Source organism: Strix uralensis, chromosome 3, assembly GCF_047716275.1.
Source record: "Strix uralensis isolate ZFMK-TIS-50842 chromosome 3, bStrUra1, whole genome shotgun sequence".
Lineage (NCBI taxonomy): Eukaryota > Metazoa > Chordata > Aves > Strigiformes > Strigidae > Strix > Strix uralensis.
In genome coordinates, this window is record NC_133974.1 from 81,556,786 (window position 1) to 81,577,685 (window position 20,900).

At 36.1% G+C, this 20,900-nt stretch overlaps 1 protein-coding gene across 1 annotated transcript in view; it reads right to left on the reverse strand.

The window, feature by feature from the left end:
- Positions 1-20,900, reverse strand: part of WDR27 (WD repeat domain 27) — a 71,567-nt gene that overhangs the window by 26,458 nt on the left and 24,209 nt on the right. The window contains exons 17-20 of the mRNA XM_074864613.1: positions 17,152-17,273; positions 16,456-16,589; positions 9,065-9,162; positions 8,637-8,758 (exon numbers count right to left, since the gene is read on the reverse strand). Of these exons, the coding sequence (XP_074720714.1) occupies positions 8,637-8,758; positions 9,065-9,162; positions 16,456-16,589; positions 17,152-17,273 (476 nt within the window). The remainder of the gene's footprint in view (positions 1-8,636; positions 8,759-9,064; positions 9,163-16,455; positions 16,590-17,151; positions 17,274-20,900) is intronic.

Here is a 20,900-nt window from a genome sequence, read left to right on the forward strand (position 1 = left end):
ATATACTTTACTAATATAAAGCTACTTGTATCTTCAAAGTACATTTGCCAGTGAATATTGCTGCAGAGGACAAGAAAATATATACTAGTTGGGATAATAGGCAAGCTGAATTTTATTTATCCCTTTGTGGCTTTATAGTTCATTAATTTATTATAATCTATAATTTATGAGAATCTAATGCAAAAAGTAGCATATTCAAACACTCTTCAAACTATATTCTTTCATTCTGACAGTCAAATCACTTGCCTATACCCCATCATCTTCCTCATCTGCCACTGTAATCCCTTCTCAGCTTCTCTCTAAACTAACTACACGACAGCTTTCACATAAAATTTGGCCCCAAGGAGATGGTTCAACAGAATCCCTTTCTCATTCACTAATTCTGTATGAACACCATTGATATCATCCAAACAGTGCAGTTGGCTTATGCTGAAGGCATAGATCAATAGATGTCTCAGAAAACGCTCTACATCTTCAACAAGCACATGCCTTCAGACAGGTTTGTCACTATGGCTAGGAAAAAGTTAATTAACTGAAACTTCTGAGTTGCCTGTAACATTTTTCAGCCTTCACATCATGTGCATTTCCTAATTAATGGACCAATGAATTCTGAAACAAAAGGCCCTGGGCAGAAAACTAGAAACTTGGTTGTTTCTCTGAAAATTAATGTAATCTGTAACTGTGTTTGCTAGCAGAACATAATACCATCCAAATATTTGTGGCTGATACTGAAAGATTCCTGTTCAAAGAATATGTTTTGCAGCACTACAAATGTATTGCTAACACTAAAGCTCTGAATCTCTGTGGTCTGATCTCTAATTGCCATCTTTTTCTGTATCTCAGAGGTTCATAAACTCTAAGAGAGGAACACAATTTTGATATTTCAAACAATTCATTTTACTACGTTTCTTAAAAGTTAGTATGCAAAGCAATGGAACCATGAAAAGTCACATAATACTTTGGTAATCATTGATAATTAATTTTCATGGGGTGATCTTATGTATCAAACCTAAATCATCAAGTTGAAAATCACTGGTTGAATAAAACAATTTACAGCAGTGTAAATCCATTATTATCAGTTTAGGATATTCACCTTGTCAGGCTTGGTATAAGATGGCTAAGGACTACTTATCAGAGTGAGGTGAAGTTACTACAGCCAGAAGAGCAACATCTGCTCATTGCCTCAGAAGGAGCTTAATGACATTACTTGGGTCTAGTAACACCCTGCATTAAAATATCATAAGCAGTTCTGAGAGTAGCATCTGGAAACCAGATACAGGTTCAGGGAAAAGAGTGAAGGGTTCCTCAACCCTAAAAAGTGGGAGATTAACATCTTTGTTGGTGTCACAGACAGTGGGATGGAGTGCACCCTCAGCAAGTTTGCCAATGACACCAAGCTGTGTGGTGTGGTCAACACGCTGGAGGGAAGGGATGACATCCAGAGGGACCTGGACAGGCTTGAGAGGTGGGGCTGTGCAAACCTCATGAAGTTCAATAAGGCCAAGTGCAAGGTCCTGCACATGGGTCAGGGCAATCCCAAGCACAAATACAGGCTGGGCGATGAGTGGATTGAGAGCAGCCCTGAGGAGAACATCTTGGGAGTAGCAGTGGATGGAAAACTCACTATGAACCAGCAATGTGTGCTCGCAGCCCAGAAAGCCAACTGTATCCTGGGCTGCATCAAGAGAAGTGTGGCCAGCAGGTCGAGGGAGGGGATTCTCCCCTCTACTCTGCTCTCGTGAGACCCCACCTGAAGTACTATGTACAGCTCTGGGGCCCCCAGTATAAGAAGGACATGGACCTGCTCAAGTGGGTCCAGAGGAGGCCACAAAGATGATCAGAGGGGGCTGGAGCACCTCTCTTACGAGGACAGGCTGAGAGAGTTGGGGTTGTTCAGCCTGGAGAAGAGAAGGCTCTGGGAGACCTTATAGCGGCTTTCCAGCACCTAAAGGGGACTACAGGAAAAGTGGGGAGGGACTCTTCATCAGGGAGTGTAGCGATAGGACAAGGAGTAATGGTTTTAAATTAAAAGAGGGCAGATTTAGGTTAGATATAAGGAAGAAATTCTTTACTGTGAGGGTGGTGAGACACTGGAACAGGTTGCCCAGAGAAGTTGTGGCTGCCCCCTCCCTGGAAGTGTTCAAGGCCAGGCTGGATGGCGCTTTGAGCAACCTGGTCTAGTGGAAGGTGTCCCTGCCCAAGGCAGGGGGGTTGGAACAAGATGATCTTTAAGGTCCTTTCCAACCCAAACCAGTCTATGATTCTATGATTTCCACCAGTTTCCTCAAGCTGAGGAGAACAATGAACCTCTTTCCCCCAGTTCCTGAGCAAACACTCTGAAAAATAAGCTATTACATGAATCTGCAGCAGTATCACCACATCTCCACAGAACCATGTATTTAGCCCAGTTTCCTGATGAAATGATGCTTATGTAACTGTACTGTCTGCTGATTCTCATCCAGAATTTTTTTAACCTGCTTCACTATTTAAATCCAATCTGACAGAAAGATGAAGGTCTTATGATAATTATGTTACCACAAGATACATGTAAATGAGTAATTAGCAGACAGAAATTCAAATCGACACAGCCATTAAGGAAAGTGATTTTGTTTGACAAGCCATTAACCAGCCAACACAAGAGTAATTTAAAACAGGCGTGCAGTATGGCATGCCTCTCAGTCAACTAGTAATAAGGACATGACCAGAAGATAAGGTTGTGACAGGGGAGGAGTATTTAGGGAACACAGGGAACAAAACTGAAAGTGCATGTGGTGGGGAGGTGAAGGTTATAAAGATAGTCAAATAGAAGTTTTTGTGGTGGATTTGGAAGGTGATATTTAAGGACACAGGCTTAAAATCCTTTAGAAAGGATGCTTAATTAGTTTTGTTACTGCTGGAAGAACCTGTATACAAAGAACGACAAGCTTTGTATTGTCATTATGCGGTATGTGCCGAGCACTTCAGGGGAATTTGGTGCCAAAATGCTTTCTAAGGAAGCAAAATACACTGAGGTTTGGAATAATAAACATTAATATGGTCCATTAAATCAAGATTATAGAGATTCTAAGCAAGCAGTATAAGGCCTAAAGTTCTGCAAGCAATTTAATTGTGTAAGCTTTAATCATATATGGAACTTCAAGAACCAGGCATGTGTTTTTGCGGTTTCCTCTCCTGGACTTCGGTAAGCTAAGTTGAACTACTTTGGATCCAGGACTAAGGGTTCTTTATATATCAAATCCTAAATAACTGTGTTTAACATCTTTATTGATGATCTAGACGAGGAGATCGAGTGCACCCTCAGTAAGTTTGCAGATGACACCAAGTTGGGTGGGAGTGTTGATCTGCTCGAGGGTAGGGAGGCTCTGCAGAGAGACCTGGACAGGCTGGAGCGATGGGCTAAGGCCAACTGTAGGAGTTTCAATAAGGCCAAATGCCAGGTGCTGCACTTCGACCACAACAACCCCCAGCAGCGCTACAGGCTTGGGGAGGAGTGGCTGGAGAGCTGTCAGTCAGAGAGGGACCTGGGGGTGTTGATTGACAGCCGGCTGAACATGAGCCAGCAGTGTGCCCAGGTGGCCAAGAAGGCCAATGGCATCCTGGCTTGTATCAGCAATAGCATGGCCAGCAGGGACAGGGAAGTGATCTTGCCCCTGTACTCGGCACTGGTGAGGCCGCACCTTGATTACTGTGTTCAGTTTTGGGCCCCTCACTACAAAAAGGACGTTGAATTACTCGAGTGTGTCCAAAGAAGGGCAACAAAGCTGGTGAAGGGTCTGGAGCACATGTCGTATGGGGAGCGGCTGAGGGAACTGGGGTTGTTTAGTCTGGAGAAGAGGAGGCTGAGGGGAGACCTCATCACCCTCTACAACTACCTGAAAGGAGCTTGCAGAGAGCTGGGGATGAGTCTCTTTAATCAAGTAATAAGTGATAGGACAAGAGGTAATGGCCTCAAGTTGCGCCAGAGAAGGTTTAGACTAGATATTAGGAAGCATTTCTTTACAGAACGGGTTGTTAGGTGTTGGAATGGGCTGCCCAGGGAGGTGGTGGGGTTCCCATCCCTGGAGGTGTTCAAGAGGTGGTTGACATAGCACTTAGGGATATGGTGTAGTTGGGATCTGTCAGTGCTAGGTTAACGGTTGGACTAGATGATCTTCAAGGTCCCTTCCAACCTAGATGATTCTGTGATTCTGTGATAGGTGAGAAATGGGAAGCAATGTGCCACAAGCAATACACATTATAAACAAAAATCTGGTAGTGAGCACACTACCCAGAACAATTTCTTCCCTAGGTGAGGTTTCTTTTGTTACAATTTTGCCCAGCTTCTTCTTTTCCTTCTACTGCTTTTCTTCATCCAATACTTTAAATTTGTCAAAGCCCCATAAGTCTAGCTCTAAAATGGCCTTTTAATAAGTATCAGAATATCTATCTCTCATCTGAGAGATGCTTGCTACATTCTTGCTCTGATCTCCCTTCCCTGATGCTGACAAAATAACAAAAGTTCACAACACAAAATACTGTTCTGTAGAATATAAGGAAAGATCTGAAATAAACACAATTAAGTCACTGAAATACTATAGATGGAAGGGTATAGAGTGAAAATATTTATATATCTGTGAAAATATTTATATATCTGTATATATATATACACACACAGATATATACAGTGTATATATAGACATGTTACTTTCAACCACTGTTGCAATTTAAGGTTTTCAAACCAAACAGGGTAGTATTAAGACATTTGACTATTCCTACAGTTACCAAAGATAAAGAAGGAAGGATTACATATAGCAATATATACTTTCCATCATGATGCAATGCTAGTGTGCAGACATATTTTCACTGTATTCATTATTTTTCATCTCACTATAAACATGTAAGAACACAGAGCAGCTTCTTACCTTGTCCAAATATGGAAACTACTGTCTTGTCTTTAAAGATTTACCAGCCAAGATTTTTTTCTTACATTTCTCTCTGCTGAGTCACAGTAACAATTATTTTTTCCCCAGCTTCCATGTAATTTTTATATTTCTTCAGCATCATACTACTGAATGTTTAATTTCTGAAGTAAACCTTTGCATTAAAAGCTGAATTTAAAATGGGAAGACATTCTAACTGTGATACTGCATTTAATTTAAAGATGTTTAAAATTATTCTTTGTACTAAAGCAGAAGTCCCAGCCTTCTGGGATTGAGCTTTACTGATGTTGCTTTCTTCAATTCCCTGCATCCTTCTCCCTCATGGCAATTACCTCCCCAAACCTAGTTTCTTCGAGTCCTTTCACCTGCCTCCTCTGGACCCTTGCAAGACACGAAGGTTCAAGGAGGTGAGAAGGGAAGACATAATCAGGGCAAATGAGCTGGGAACAGTGGTAATGTACATGGTTGTGGATGACTGGAACAGTACGGAGCAGGGGGGATGATTCTACTAGAGAGAGGAAATTAAGTACAAGAAGGAGGAGAAAGGAAAGAGGTTGTAGGAGTTGGAGAAGAGCTCATAACTGCAGAGGTAGAGCACGTGTAATGATACAGGGAGATACAGCATAGCTTCAACTGATGAAATCATAGGCTTGGAGACCTAAACTGTCCAAGTGGCACAGGATCAGAGGTGCAGGCTTCAGCCACAGGATGGTTATGCTGGAACTCCAGCAAACTGTCCAGAAGCTTGAGATGGTACAGTCATCACAGAGGTTGCTAGTGAGAAAGGAAGAAGAGTGGCAAGATAGAAGACAAGCTGGAAGCCCCATCTGGTTGCCGCCACTGTTCTTGTCTCCAGGGAAGAGGGAGAAGAGTCAATAAGAATGGGCAGAACCACCACCAGATTCACACCTCACCTGAAAAGAAGGACCACTGCAGCAATTGCTAGCCTACAATAGCAAACACTCCATGTATTTATTATATATATATACACTGTATGACTACATACTCTACATTCATCTGCAATATTTCACAAAGTGTTAACAAGAACAGAGATTACCTTGCATAATTCAAGCTTCAAATAAGGGACAAGTTTCATCAACTGTACTTACATCTGTGCAGAGGCTGAAGATTGAATATCTCAGGCAAGGATACAGTCTGATTTTACAACCTAATTACAACCAGAAAGATTCAAAACATTCCTGCTAAAGAAAGAGAAGCTGTGGCAAGTAATGATTTCAGTAGGGTAGTTTATCATCTTCAGCATATCATTACTGGATCAAGGCTTCATCACACTGATAACTGCCACTGCAAAAAGGGATGTGCTATACTGTACTAAATGGAAAGCGATGCTTCTGACCGCCTATGGTCATTAGAGAATTTGGGGGGCATGTGGGTGAACTCAATGATTTTAGCCAGTATATTTTGGGCAGATTTCAAGAGGAGCATCTATAAAGAATTCTACTTTGGCTTCATTGCAATTACTGCAGATTTTGATAAGCAAAACAAGGGTTTCTGGATTCTTGAGAGACAGAAGATTTTTACATTAATCTTATTTAACAGGCCACAGAGAGAGATTTTCAAAATTATACAAGAGAGTAAGGCAAGCAGTTCTTAGATTCAGCTGATATTTAAATGTTTGAATGTTCCTCTGAACATTTCCCCACAGCGCATTCTAAATTTCTGTAGTGCCATGCAGATAATCTGTGAGTATCTTTACAGAAACACTGATTTAGCAGCAGCTTATATGCACATGCAAGTAATATGACAAATTTAATTTTCACTCACAGTTTATGCTTCAAGTTATACAGACATAGTAATACTATCTTCTAAATATATTTTCACTTTTATAGTACTAAAATTCTAAAAGGAAACAGGAATTAGACACCCATTAAAATGGGTGTCCCACCCCATCATCTTCTATATACTTTATAACAGTTGATATAGCCAAATCATTTACATGAATATGCATTATATATATTTGCAATATTTCCTGTCAAACTTTTCCAGAGGAAGATTCAGAATATCATTCTATTACACATCAGACAATGTTTGCTGTGAAGAGAATATACTCTGAATGATGTAATAACCTTAATCAAGTACACTGCAGGCTGAGATGAATTTCACACATTGCCAATTCTTGCAAACAATCCCTAGAACAGACCAAAACAACAATTTAAAATCGAAGTCATTACTTTGCAAATTATATATACTTGCTTACAGCTGCCACTGTCCAAAACCAGAAATAACAGAATGTCATGCTGTTGACCTATGTTTCTAGAATATCCTATGTATTTAATAATTTGCTAACACGTTTCTCCCACACTTAATCGGAACATATGTTCCTTAGTGTTTTACAAGACCTTCTAAAATAGATTTTATTTTTTTATTTGTTAAAAGCTCCTGATCATCCCCACTTACTACTGTCCAGGTAGCATCACAAAGCAATCTTGGAACATGGGAATGGAATGAATCTGAACTATAAAATGCACTTCAAGAATATATATACTGCAATCACTAATGAGCATTCAGTCCACAAGACAAGACTAGGGCTAGTCCAAAGGAAAGCCTTCATGAATTTTGGTGTGTAGGTACTGGACCTTCAGCATCAACTCTTTCACTCCACAGATTTCCTTCTATTACACCATCCCTCATCACTAGCTAACCTTAGATTCCAATGTGTTTCACACTTTAAACAGGATGTAATTTACACATAGCATTCTGCATATTTTTATAAATCTATAAAATGTTTTAGCATATTATCTTCATGTAAATGCACTGAGTTATATTTGCTCTAACAGCTTTAAACTATACAACTGTTACAAAATAGTTGATGTGTAGTTTTCCTATGGACTTATCTAAAGTATTAATTTTATATAACTGAAAAAATAGAGAACCTTGATTATAATTTTCCCCAAAAATGGTCAATTTTCTTTGCTATACCACATACCTCTAGGTTTTTTCCCAAGTGAATACTTGCCCACAGCTTTAAAGTTTTTCTTGATTAAATAACCTGAAGCCACTAAGCTGACCAAGCAAAACGAAAAGCCAGAACTTTAAGCCTGTATGTGTTACAAAGAGTACTGAAATAGTTAGCATGATTTTAAGTGTTTTACCAGATCACATCTCTCAGGAAAACCCACAATGAGTTCTACAAAATTAGTAATAAGGAACAGTTTTAAACCCACAGAAGCAAGGACTTTCCAACTGGGAATGAAGAACCATACTCAATCAAACCTAACACAGCAGGCATTCCAGCATGTACGGTACCATAAAACCTCCAAACATTCAAATCAATCTTCAAGTAAAAAAAAAAGAGCAAGGATGAGGGATTTTAAGCCATTTATTCTATTGCAGTACTGAACATTTTTTTTTTGGTTGCTGTTTCTGAACTTTCAGAATAAACTTCAGATTCAACTTCAGAGGAGACCGGTTACATAAGGAAAAATTCCCGCTGAACTACAGTATTACAGTCTGGTGCAAGTAATGCAAAGGGTAATATGCACTTCCCTAATAGCAAGCTTGTTCAGTCATTCTCACTGCTTCCTGCTTTCCACTAGCGAACAAATGAGATCTGGGTGCCTTTATCACACAGACTTGCCTAGCCTCCCCAACATGTAAAAAACTTTATCGAATACTGTCAGTTACATTTTTAGCCTCCAATTTCTTTGTTGATGGAGTTGTAGTGGTACTACAAATAAAATTCAATAAGGTATATACCTTATTCTGGCAGATCTGATGGACTGATCTAGTATGAACTTCTGGTATCACTGCTGTGCTGCAGCCTGCATTGAGGTCAAAAACTTCCAGTGCTCGGTTTCTGCCAGCTGTAAGTACAATATCTGTACAGTTCACTGTGTTAAAGTTAAACTGATCCAAAGGAACAAAAGCATGTAGATAGACAAAAAGACAGACAAATAGATGTGAAGACTGTTGTATTCAGTGCTCTATGAACAGCACTAAAAAAATCTTACAGTCCTAAAAATTTTATGTCCAAGGTTGAAGTTCAATACCACATAAAAATACAGCATTTTTCCTCCAATTGAAAAACAGTAGAAAAGAATCAAATGTTAATTACTTTAATTGAAGTTATTTCCATGTCATTAAGTCCAAAGAACTATAAAGAAAATAAGAAATACAAAGGATACAAGAGTAAAAATCATTTACTGCTGAAAGGCTGGTAATCTCCATTGTTGAAGCCATGGGAAATTTCTGTACCAATTTGCAAACACTTCTCGGTTTGTATCTGCAAAAAATATCAAATGAATGCTCGTGCTAATGAAATAAGTTATGATTTGTGGCCACCAGTAAACTCCCATTGGAATCACAAAGCAAATCCAAATGCTTTCTTTCATTATGAAAAATTAAAGCCACAGATCTTCCGACTCATTGCTGAACTCTATTAAAAAGCTTAGTAACAAAACTCATTTGGACAAATAGAAACATGATATTTGTATACATAAGACAGATCTTCCATCAACATGAAACACTAATATAATCTTGCATGTATATTGAAAACGTTGATGAAAAAAAATCTGTTGAGTACCAATGAACAGAAAGCAGAAATACCACTGGTTTCAGTATAGCATTTAACGTGCTGACCATAGGGGCAATAAGAAAGTAAAATGAGGAGAAAACAGTGAGAAAAGAATAATTTCCACTTAGATGGCAACAGAACAAGGGGCTGATCAACCACTACCAAAAAATTTGGCTTCCCAACATACAATGGACTCTTCAAGGTCCTGTGGGATATCTGCCAGCTCCATGCAGATGTTGCAGACATGCCAAGCCCTCTAAAATGGCTTCAGACTTATTTATATCATACAACAGAAAACGGTGTTGTGATTCAATCTGATTAGATCTTTCTGTTTACTGAAATATATCAGCACAGACAACATGGATCTGATCATAAATCCACCAAAGTCAACAGAAAACGTTCCTCTGTGGATAGGTATATGGATATGTTGGGCAAGAAGAGTGTGATTTCCATAGAAGTCATCACCTAAGGAATATAAACAGAGTTGTTAATAACTGTACTGGGTCTGGTTGGGGTGGAGTTAATTTTCTTCAGAGTAGCTTGTATGGTGCTCTGTTTTACATTTGTGACCAAAACAGTGTTAACACATGAGGCTTTTAGCTATGGCTGAACAGTGTCTGCACAGCATTAAGATATTCTTTGTTTCTCACAGTGCCCCCAGAGTGAGTAGTCTAAGGGAGTGCAAGAGGTCAGATGGGGACATAGCCATGACCACTTACCTGAATTATTCAGAGAGATATTCCATAACATATAACAACAAGCTCAGCAATAAAACTGGAGGGGGAGGAGGTTTTGGAAGTAGCCATCGCTTGGAGACTAGCTGGGCACTGATCTGGTGGTGGGAGCTAGTGAGCAATTACTTTTGCATCACTTGGGGGTTTTTTTCTCTTTTCTTCACTTATTAAATGGTCTTTACCTCACCCCATGAGTTTTCCTCACCTTTGTCCTTCCAATTCTTACTCCCGTCCCACTAGGGGATCCCACTGAGGGAGCGTAAGTGAGCAACTGGGTGGGGTCTTAGCTGCTGGCAAAAGCTAACACACCACAATAACTCAATTTCTACATTATATTCTAAATGCAGACACTTCTATGCAGTAAAATAATTCCAATGTACCTAAGTATCATGCTTCCATTTTAGCATGTCTGTCTAATGATGATACAAAAGTTCACGCATGACACACTTGTAGGAGTACTTATTCTTTCCAACAATGCTGAAAGTTTGCAAAACTTTTTGACAAAAGTGATTTATCAGCCAGATCAGTTCAAAAGAAAAATGGTTAATTATTTGCTTTTGCCTTTCTTTGTCATTCTCAAACAATGAGCTGCTGAGCTTTTCCAGGTAGACATTATAGCTACTTAAGCAGTGATGGTGAAGCAGAACGTGAAATACAGTGTTTTGCAATTTAATCCAAGAACCTTTTATGGCTTCCAGAAGTATTTTATCCAAGTAAACTACAAAAATAAACTGCTCTAGACTTCAGGAACAACTGATTTATTTTCATTTTGGGGTAAATATATCCAAGCCAATTTTAAATAAGCTGACTGAGATAATAGGAACAATCTAATGAAGGCAGCATGAAGCTTCCTCTGGTCTAATTTACCCTGCTGAAAGAGGCTTACTAAAACAGTTAGATTGCTCCCAAATGCAAGAATAATTGTTTTGAGTTAGCTGAAGTATCTCCTTTCTACAGTGCAGTCTGCTACATAGATAAACACCTCACAGGGTGTTTCCCAGATAGAATTTCACCTAGAAAGCAGATCTTCAACCAACACAGTAAACTGAGATTCATCAAGTACAAGTTAGGACAAAACTGAACCAAGGTAACAGGAAAATAAATAGAACAAGAGTTCCCATTAGCAAAAAAAGAGGAATTTTAATATATTTAAGACCTTATATTTTTTGGACACAGTGCATTTGCCACATGTTCTATACACATTCAATTCAAAGTTGAAGTCAACTAAAATTCAGCCAGGCATTGTGGACACACTGAGCTGGACACTGTACATTAGTTCTTGTCTCTTATAGATTGAAGTTTATATAACAATTTGGGTTAGCTTTTTATTGCTTTAATAATACCTCCATAAACTAAGAATTAACAGGCCACACAGAAGGTAGGTAATCAGTTTGAGAAAGAAAGGTATTACATAATTCAAACAGGTACAAGACAAAAGCTTAAATGCCACTCACTTGTAATATATAAGAACAGAATTTGAGAATAAAAATGCATGTTGAAAGGTAAGCAAAATTGCACAATCTACATTTTAATTTAAAATAATTTCCTGTTTGCTACAGAAAAGATTGCTATATATCTTACAAAGGGGTTGTTGAGGAATTAATCAGAGGAATTAATCTAGTAAAGGTCAGAAGGTGTTGTAATGTTTATCAAGATAAAGGTGTGAAGAGCACACAAAGGAAAAGCTTTTTAGATTGTTGAAAGACATTGCAACTTATCAGTAAGAATGCACATTTAACAAAACTACTGTGCTTTTGTTTGCAGAAAATCTCTGTAATTTCTTATATTCTGCATACTTTGGAGATGTAATCATTTTTGGGGAATACATTTACAGTATATAGTTATTTTCAGGAGACTGGTGTACCTTCAGAAATAAAATATAAAACCAGATTCTAAGATACAAACACTTCCTGCAATGAGGGCAGAGACTGATGTGTCTACTTTCCAGCAGATTTGAAGTCCTTTGCTGAAAGCACTTTGCAGGAGACGCAGATAAAGTGGAAATATTTTGATGACAAAAACTTCAATGTATGGAAGTATGTTACTATGATAAAACCAGAAGACAAATAGACACCTAAAAAAAAACCTCCTAAAAAACAAACAAAAAACCCCACCTTGATGCAGATCTGACATTTAACATTTTAAGGAAAATATCTGCACATGACAAAGTCAAAACTAAGTGACAGACCACAAACATCATCAGTATAACAGATTGTAAGGTTTCAGGCTATTAAAAACATATTTATATGCACTGTAAAAATTAATCTTCAAGCAGTAGTCCCATTGTATATTTCTAGACACAGCCTTGAGTTCAGCAGAATAAGAAAATCAGTTACATGAAAAGGAAAAGAGTCACTTCATCTTCTGGAACACTTAGAATTTATAAATGAAAAATATTCTCTATTATGCTATGGAGGAGGGTGGATGTCATTCACTGACCCTATGTAATGAATCTTAGACATAAGAAAAGATAAACATGGGAAAATTTAAGCATTTAGAGATGGTTGCTGTTAGAACATTGTTAGAATTCATCTTATGACTTATGTACTTCTCATCTAGCTTCCGTTCTGTTTCTGGTAAAAAACAAAGAGTGTTTAGGTTATTTGATCTAATGGCTAAAGCTCAAAGGAACCAAGTTTAGAATATTCTTATTATCATACTGCTTAATCAGGTTTGCGTAGCCCATTTACTTAAGAAGTTTAAACTGGCATAAAGTGGTTTGCATGAAAATAATTATCCTGTTAAACATTAACTTTCCAGAAGTACCTGAAATGAACACGCTCCTATGTATCATTAGCATGCTAAATTTTAAATCCACTTAGCATGGCCTTTGCTCTATCCATCTATAATATGTTCTAGTATAGCTTCCCATTTCATTAGAGTAGATATTTTATCATTACTCCCCTTACTGTATGTATGATTACTACAACCAGTTGCTAAATATAATGGCTTTAAAAGACACTGTTTCTGTTAATGGAACATAATTTTCTCCTTTTTAAACTCCTTTCAAGTTGCTCATTCTGATCTTTAAAACAGTACACAAAAACTATAAAAATGAGATAACAACCCATAGATGTTTTGTTCTGCTCAAATTTTTATGTGAATTAAAAGTAATTAAGAATTAAAATAATAATAATAAACTGAGAAGCAAATAGTTACACTTCATATCAGCATGCACAACTGCTGATGAGAGTGGAAATTCAATAGATAGCAATTTTGGAGAACATTAGAAAATTGTTTAGGTTGTGAATCATTTTGAGATTAATCACAGAAGCAGAAATCAGGAGATCCGTATCCTATTACCAGAACTGTAATAAATCTCCTCTATGACATTTGTAAATAAGGATATATTTAAATAAGCCAATAAGGAATATAACATTGTTTTTTCTTATTTCCTCTTCTCAGTTTCACCTTTAAAACTGAACCAATATCTGACCATTTAATTCAGTTGTTGTAATGCTTAGTTAATTAATACTTATGGGGAGTTCTTTGAAAACTCTGCACAGAGAAAGAGTGATATGATTTGTCATTGTACTGTCTTCAACTCTGAAATACATTGGTTAGCCAGACTGCATTGCCGTTCTGATTAAGGGTATAAAGCATGTTTGGGGCTAGATCTATTGTCTTCTTGAATCAGTTCCATTCAAGCACTCTTCCAAACTTGACTCAGAAGGCAGAATGAAAGAGTTGTGAGAAACAAAAGGAATGATGCAGTGTTCAAAAAAAGAAAGAAATGCTGGAAAATGAACTGGAGGGAATCCACAAGAAAATGTCAAAGCAAATTAACCTTTAATACCTTTTTTTATAGCTATAGATATAGATATAACCAGGCCTCAGACTGGTTTGTGGATTTGTTGTAATATCTACATTTGTGTGTTTGGTGTTTCGGCATTAGACTAATATCCCAGAGAGTCTAATTGCATATTTTTGAGTTCGTGTTAATGCATTGAGAAATACTAAGATGATGGCGATAACAAAATTCTGCTAGAAGCAGAACCTTACACACATATTTTAACACTTTAACAGCTTTAAACCGGGATATTGTATGCTTCTAACAAAGAAATTGGAACAACACAGAACACAGTTGAAATTCACTGCCCAATTCCTTGCAAAACTTCTTGAGTGGGTTCTACAGTTACATCAAGTTCCACATTGCCTTTTGTTTCTGAACTAACTAGCTTAAGACAAGTCTTCCACAACAGTAACTGCAGTATGGATTTTCTTCAGGTTACTGGATACTTTGCTCTGGGAGGCATAGGTATTTATTAAAAAAAAACAACGGAGATATCTAGAGCCAGCACATTATATACTACAATAAAAGTTCCTTGTTAAAGCCTAAGCCCCCACAAATACAAGGAAAAAATATTTTAAACTAAATCTTAAAAATGAAAAATAATCAGAAGGCGGAAGGATCTAAAATACCAGAATATCGTTTTCCATCTTATTTTTCTACATTCCTCCACAATTGCTTGTATAAATTTAAAGAGTTAAGAATAGTATGAGAGAAGTTGCCTGCCTCAGTTTCCAAATATTACTTGTTTACACTATGAATAGATTTCAGGCAAAACTAGAAACAGGAATCACTTTTCCTGCATTCCAGGTCCTTCATGTACTGTTACACTTTGCTACAGGGTAAGCACTTCAGAACATGAGATCTCTGTAGAATCAGTTACGAGAAAAAAAAGTCAATGGGAAAAAAAATCCTTTCAAAAGAACTTGTGTCTCTATTTCAGTATTTTCTTTTCATTTTATTCTATTAGTTTCATGCTCTTAATGTAATGCATATACTATAAAATCAAAGCAGGAAATTCTGTATTCCTTTGTATTTAGTTTTCCAGTCTATTTGCTATATTCCCATTCCAAATAGAGTATATGACTAAAATAATAAGAGCCACAACAACACCCTCCATTAAGGATTTTGACCAGAAATGGAAGGTAAAGAATCACAAAGGACAGTGGATTAACTGTAAAACCAAGCAGGTGACTGAAAACCACAATTAATTAATAATTTTGAAGAATTTTTAAATGGAACTTAGATCATAATCCATTAGCTATTTTTTCAAAGAAGAAGGAATTTATGTTCTTAAGAAAGTGTATTTTAAAGAAGTGATATAACTTGGCATTTTTTCTCCTTTTGTTTTCTGTATGACCATTTAAAGTTTCAGTGAAGTTCCACCTACCAGGTTGATGCCTCAATCAAGGAAAGCACTCCTACGCAAAAACATATTTAAGCCTGTGCTTAGTATGTTTTTCTGCGCAGGGGCAAATCTACCAAGGAAATAGGCCAGTTTATCCCATCTAAGGATATATCCCAATACTATTTAATATCATGAACAGATAGAACACACCATTCACAATATCAACTAATTGACTTCAGTGTTGTAACCTTAATTCTGTTTGTCCTTCCACTCAAAATCTAAAGTCATAATATCAGACAAATACCTCTTCAAGGTGTTTTTAAATGCTATTGTCTCTAAACATATACATATATACATGCATATATGTATATATATTTGAATGTAATAAAGTATCATATACACAAATACCTCTGAAAATCATCAAGAGCAAATGAAGAGCAGAGAAACTTAGTAAAAAAGGATACAAGGACAGTTTTATCTCCAATTATAAACTAAAAGAATAGAAAAGGTATATCAGACACTTAATAAAAGAACTTATTCCAAGTCAGAAAGAAGGAGACACAAAATGATAAACAGAATAGTATTAGTAAAAAGCTTATGAAGGATGCCTAGCAATGAAGAAACACAGAGACAACATAGTATAATAAGAAAAATAATTAAATACAATATAACAGTTGTAAAGTCAGTGAAAATTATGAAAGTGATCTACTACCATTTGACAGAGAAGGAAGAAAACAGTCGCAGCATGTTGGAGTCTTTGAAAGAAAAAATATATAGAATATTCCCACAAGGGAAAGATTTGCAATAGCTACTAAAACATAACTTCGGACATTAATGCACATTGAGATGTAAACAGGCAGAAGATAAAGCTCAGAAGGTCCCAAATGGTAACAGTAATAGTAATACAGTGTTTGCAGCAGTTAAGGTATGCACTATAAAAAATTATTTGACATTTCAATTTTTTTTTCTATTATTCCAGAACAAAGGTATTTTTACAATTAGCTTTTACAACTTGTTCACTTTTTAATTCTGTAATATTCTTGCCCCCCAGACCACCTCACCACCCACAAAATCACAGCTCAAACAATATAAGTACTTTAACTGGTCTGTTAATGAGAAATTGTACTCACCGTTTGAGGTCATCCTTGGTTGTATCTACATGGAAACTTAACAGATGAAATTCAGCTCCACAACACAGCAATATAAATGCATCTATAAAATAAAACTGTGCAAAGCGTACAGTCTCATGGAACTTTTCTTTGCCCTGAAATGCAAAAAAAATTATTAAGAATGGGTTCTAAGATTACAAATATTTTTTGTCTGAGATTCCTGGTGTTAACGCATAGTGTCCCTGTTATCCTGATTATATGCCAGGAGGTTAATCTATTATGGAGTGGCCCTTCCTATTTTTGACATCTATTAATCTCAAAGTTTTCATTCTACTTAAATTAGTTGGCAGTAATGTTGATAGTATCTGTAGTCGATTAAATCTAATACAATCTAGCTTTATACACTAAACTTCCATTTGAATTGGGGAGTAGACTATAAAGTCAAGCAGAGCTTAGCTAATGAAAATAGAATATATTGAGCAGACAATAAAACCAAAACTTCCAGACTTGCCCACTAGTTTTGTCTACCAAAGCTGGTTTTTTTCTTTTCATAAATTATCATGATAAAAGCCTAATCTGAAGTCAATGGAGACCACCAAGATCATAGTATCAGTTGGAATCACCAGCACTCAGGAGCTCTGAAAATCAGTATGTGCCTTCTGTTAAAGTGCAAAACAGTGTCCTCTGTGAACCAAACTGACAGAAGTTTCTAATTACCAGAATTAGGGCAGGTTCATTATTGCAGACTGACCAGACCCTTAAAGTTCTGTCTTCTGATGCAGAAACTAACCATTTCTTGTCGTGACTCCAGCCAACAGAGTTAAGTGCACCATCATGACCTAATAAAAACAATAATGGAAAAATAATGCTCATTTCTTGCATTTATACATTTCTTCAGAGTGAAACGTACTGTTTTAATATAATTATACACAATATTAAAATACATTTTAAATACAGGCTTCAAATGGTTGGATTAAAACTGATAACAGTAAACCAGCTATTGATTTTTTCTTCCATCAAAAACCATGAAAAAATGTCTCTCATCAATACTCAGACAATGATAATTCTGACTAATTTTTCAAAGTTACTGGAAGAGCATTTTCAAGAAACATCTTTGAAATTTAGTTTAAGCAAAGACACAGTATTACTCAAAAAGAGAATCTGAGTATTATATTTGTATATTTAATATGATCTGGAAACCACTTAAGACCTTGCAAATAGTTGCAATACTTTGTTTTATTCATTAGGCTTTTATTACTGCGTTAGCTGCTTTTGTAAAAACATAATGAACATGCCACTACAACAACTTCTGCAGGACTGTCTCATTAGATTAAAAAAATGTAACTGCCTGTTTAAAAATTGTAGTTTAAAGTATTATAATCTCCAGTTAATAACAAAAAGCTTCTACAAGAAACAGACTTCCAGTTTGGTGTCACACAGTTAAAAACAAGATTAGAAACTTACAAAGAAAGAACTTCGAAAGCCAGAAACATCATCCGGAAACTAAAATTATTAATTTCATCTGAAATTATATTGAAGCTGATCAAAAACGTCAAAAAAGAAGAAAGTATGTCAAACAAATTTAACAAACTTTGGCCCATATTATTCTAATTTGCCCAGATGAAGTCTGATGAATTTCATCTAGCCTTAAAACATTCAAAGTTCTTATGCTGCCCTCTTGTGCACATTTTCTCTTTAATCAACTAAAGTTTTATATAAAAAAAGATGATTGCTTTAAATTACAGGGAGGCTAATCAATTTATATCAGCAATGAAGATCTTCTAGGATACCATATATATATGAAAATGTTTATAAACAAGATATTTTAATTCACAGTTACCAAAGACTTGTAGAATTTTCACCAGAAAACTGCATAGGTACTGGATAAGAATGTATGTAAGTACTACATTTATTTTATTCTTAACACAAAGATTTATTTGGAGGCTTTGGTTTTGTAAAACCTTTTGGAAGCCTTGAGTTATCTGCATTAAAGAAAAACAAAACAAAGCAAATAAAAACAACTTACCAGAATATACAAAAAGTTTTCCAAAGTGGTAAGAAACATGAGAAACTTTAGGAAAATCTGAGGTTTGGAAAATTGGAAGAGCCATGCAAAAAGCTTAAGAATCTCTGCACTCCAGGTCCCCCAGTCCCAAAGCACAGTGAAGGAGATGCCAGCTGGCTTACAAGAGGCCAGTAAGCTTCAAAACAGGCGTTACTCAGGGTTCCCCAGTCCTGAAGCACACTGAGAAGCAGAGTAGTTGCTTTTGTAAAAAGACTTCTTCAAAAGGGCCATGCTGACTGTAACTGTTTTAATGCTGGTCAGCATTACCTGCACTTCACTAAAGGACACAGACACCTGAAGAGCCAACATAGAAGAGGAATGCAGAACTACTTAAAACTGTAACTGAGCACTTCAGGGAACAAAACTGGATAAATCAGGGTTATAGCAAAATTGCTGCTGTTATACCACTCCTCTCTGATGGTGCATTATAAAAATATGTTATTCAATAATCAGCTATATTCAGATGTTAATACCACCTTGAAATTGAAATTTTTTAGCAGGATATCATTGCCATTTCTTGAAAGGGAAAATTTTACATCACAATTAATTGCAGCTCTGAATAAGAGTAATGCATTATGGTTTTTAATGAAAAGAAAATAAATTTATTATGACACTTCAAAACCAAAGGCATCTAAAGTAGAAAATATATAGGTGATTTCATGTTAATCTGAACTGTACAGAAGTACTACCTGAATGAAATAAGCACATAATTGATAGTCTGTGGTTCCTACTCCCCTATAGTACAGTATCTGACAGTTTCACATTTATGTTGCTTTTGAAAAGAATTACAGGCACTAACAGGTTGCATTTTTATGCTACCTACAGAGCCTGAAATAGAATGTGGCTTACACTTCTTTTCAGACTGTGCATCATAAAAAAAGACATAGGATAAAGAATTAAAAGTAACAATGAAATAAATTAGATAGTAGTGCAAAACCTGAGAAAACTAATAGAACAAAGCCAACTGTCAGAAGAACAATTTAGTAATAAATAAAAAGATTTTAAAGCAAGAGAAAGAACTAGTACTTGACGCCTTACCTACAGGCACCAAAAAAAGCTTCTCTAGTAGCATGAAGTTTGGTGCAGATCACTTTTATCACAATAAATTAGCCCACATGTTCAGAGTACTGAAATATTTTAGGAAGCTCTGGATGTTGAAACATCTTATGAAATCATAATACTTAACTTTACTTCATAGAAAGACAAAGCCTTTCATTAATAATATGTCAAAATCTAAGTACAGTTTCCTTCATGATTTACAGAGTAACATGAACTAAGATTTTCTTTCAAATTTATAAACCTCTAAATTCTAATCTTTGTCTTCTGCTTTCAAATATGTCTACTTAGACGAATATTGTTTCTTATTAAAGTCTATGTTTTCTGTTATTGGCAGTATTGAGCCATTCCTTAGATATTAGTATATAGCAAGTATACAGAGGTATACATGCAACAGAGTCAATGAAATTAGTATCTTCCCCTGACATGAAACAAAGATAAAACCCAGCTATTACCAGTTCAAGATCAATGAAGCTGGCATAAAAGCAAACCCCAGTGAAAAAAAATCCAAACAAGAGTATTTCACAGAATTGAAATGTCACTTTCTGCAGCACATAATCTCTATATACATTCATGTAAAACCAGCCTGTCTAACTTCTTGATAGCAATTCACATAAAGAGAAGGTGGATCTGTGAAGCAGAAGACAAACTGCAAAGAACAGCTACAGAACACATACTGTACAATGATAATTCATAGCGTCATGGAATAATTTTGCAACATTTATGTTCTACTTCATGTTCAGAGTAGCCCTGCTACCAAAAAGACTTTAAAGTTCTTGAAAATCATTTACATCTTAGCTTCTTCAGATTACTTAAAAAAGATGTGTTACCTGAAGAAACACTGAATTCTTTAGGCACAAGTTTGTTAAACTGCTGTGTACTAAATACTGTAGCAGTACTATTTTTGTAGATGCTTGTAGTATTATTTTTGTAGATGCTTGTAACAAGTAAGGGAAGGAAATACAGGATTTTGATCTCTTTTGGTTAATAGCATTTTTTAGAAATCCATTCTAGAAGAAATATTCTAAAACAATGTTAAATATATTCCAGATATATGGGGTCCCTTTGGAAAAAATTGCTGCTTTCATTTCAGTACTACTTAAATAACAAAATTATGTCAATAAAACCTCAAAAGACTATTCCTGCCTACAGTTTATATGACTTGCACTAGGAATTTAATCAAATTAGTCAGTGATACATGAAGAAAAATATTTTTTAAAGTTTATGAATTTGCTATTGTGTAGAAAAAAGACCTTACTACCCTGTCTACAAGGCATATTTTCATCAATTTCCTCACACAAAGAGGATCATATCTGTAATGTGGCCTCCATTAGTTGTCACAGTG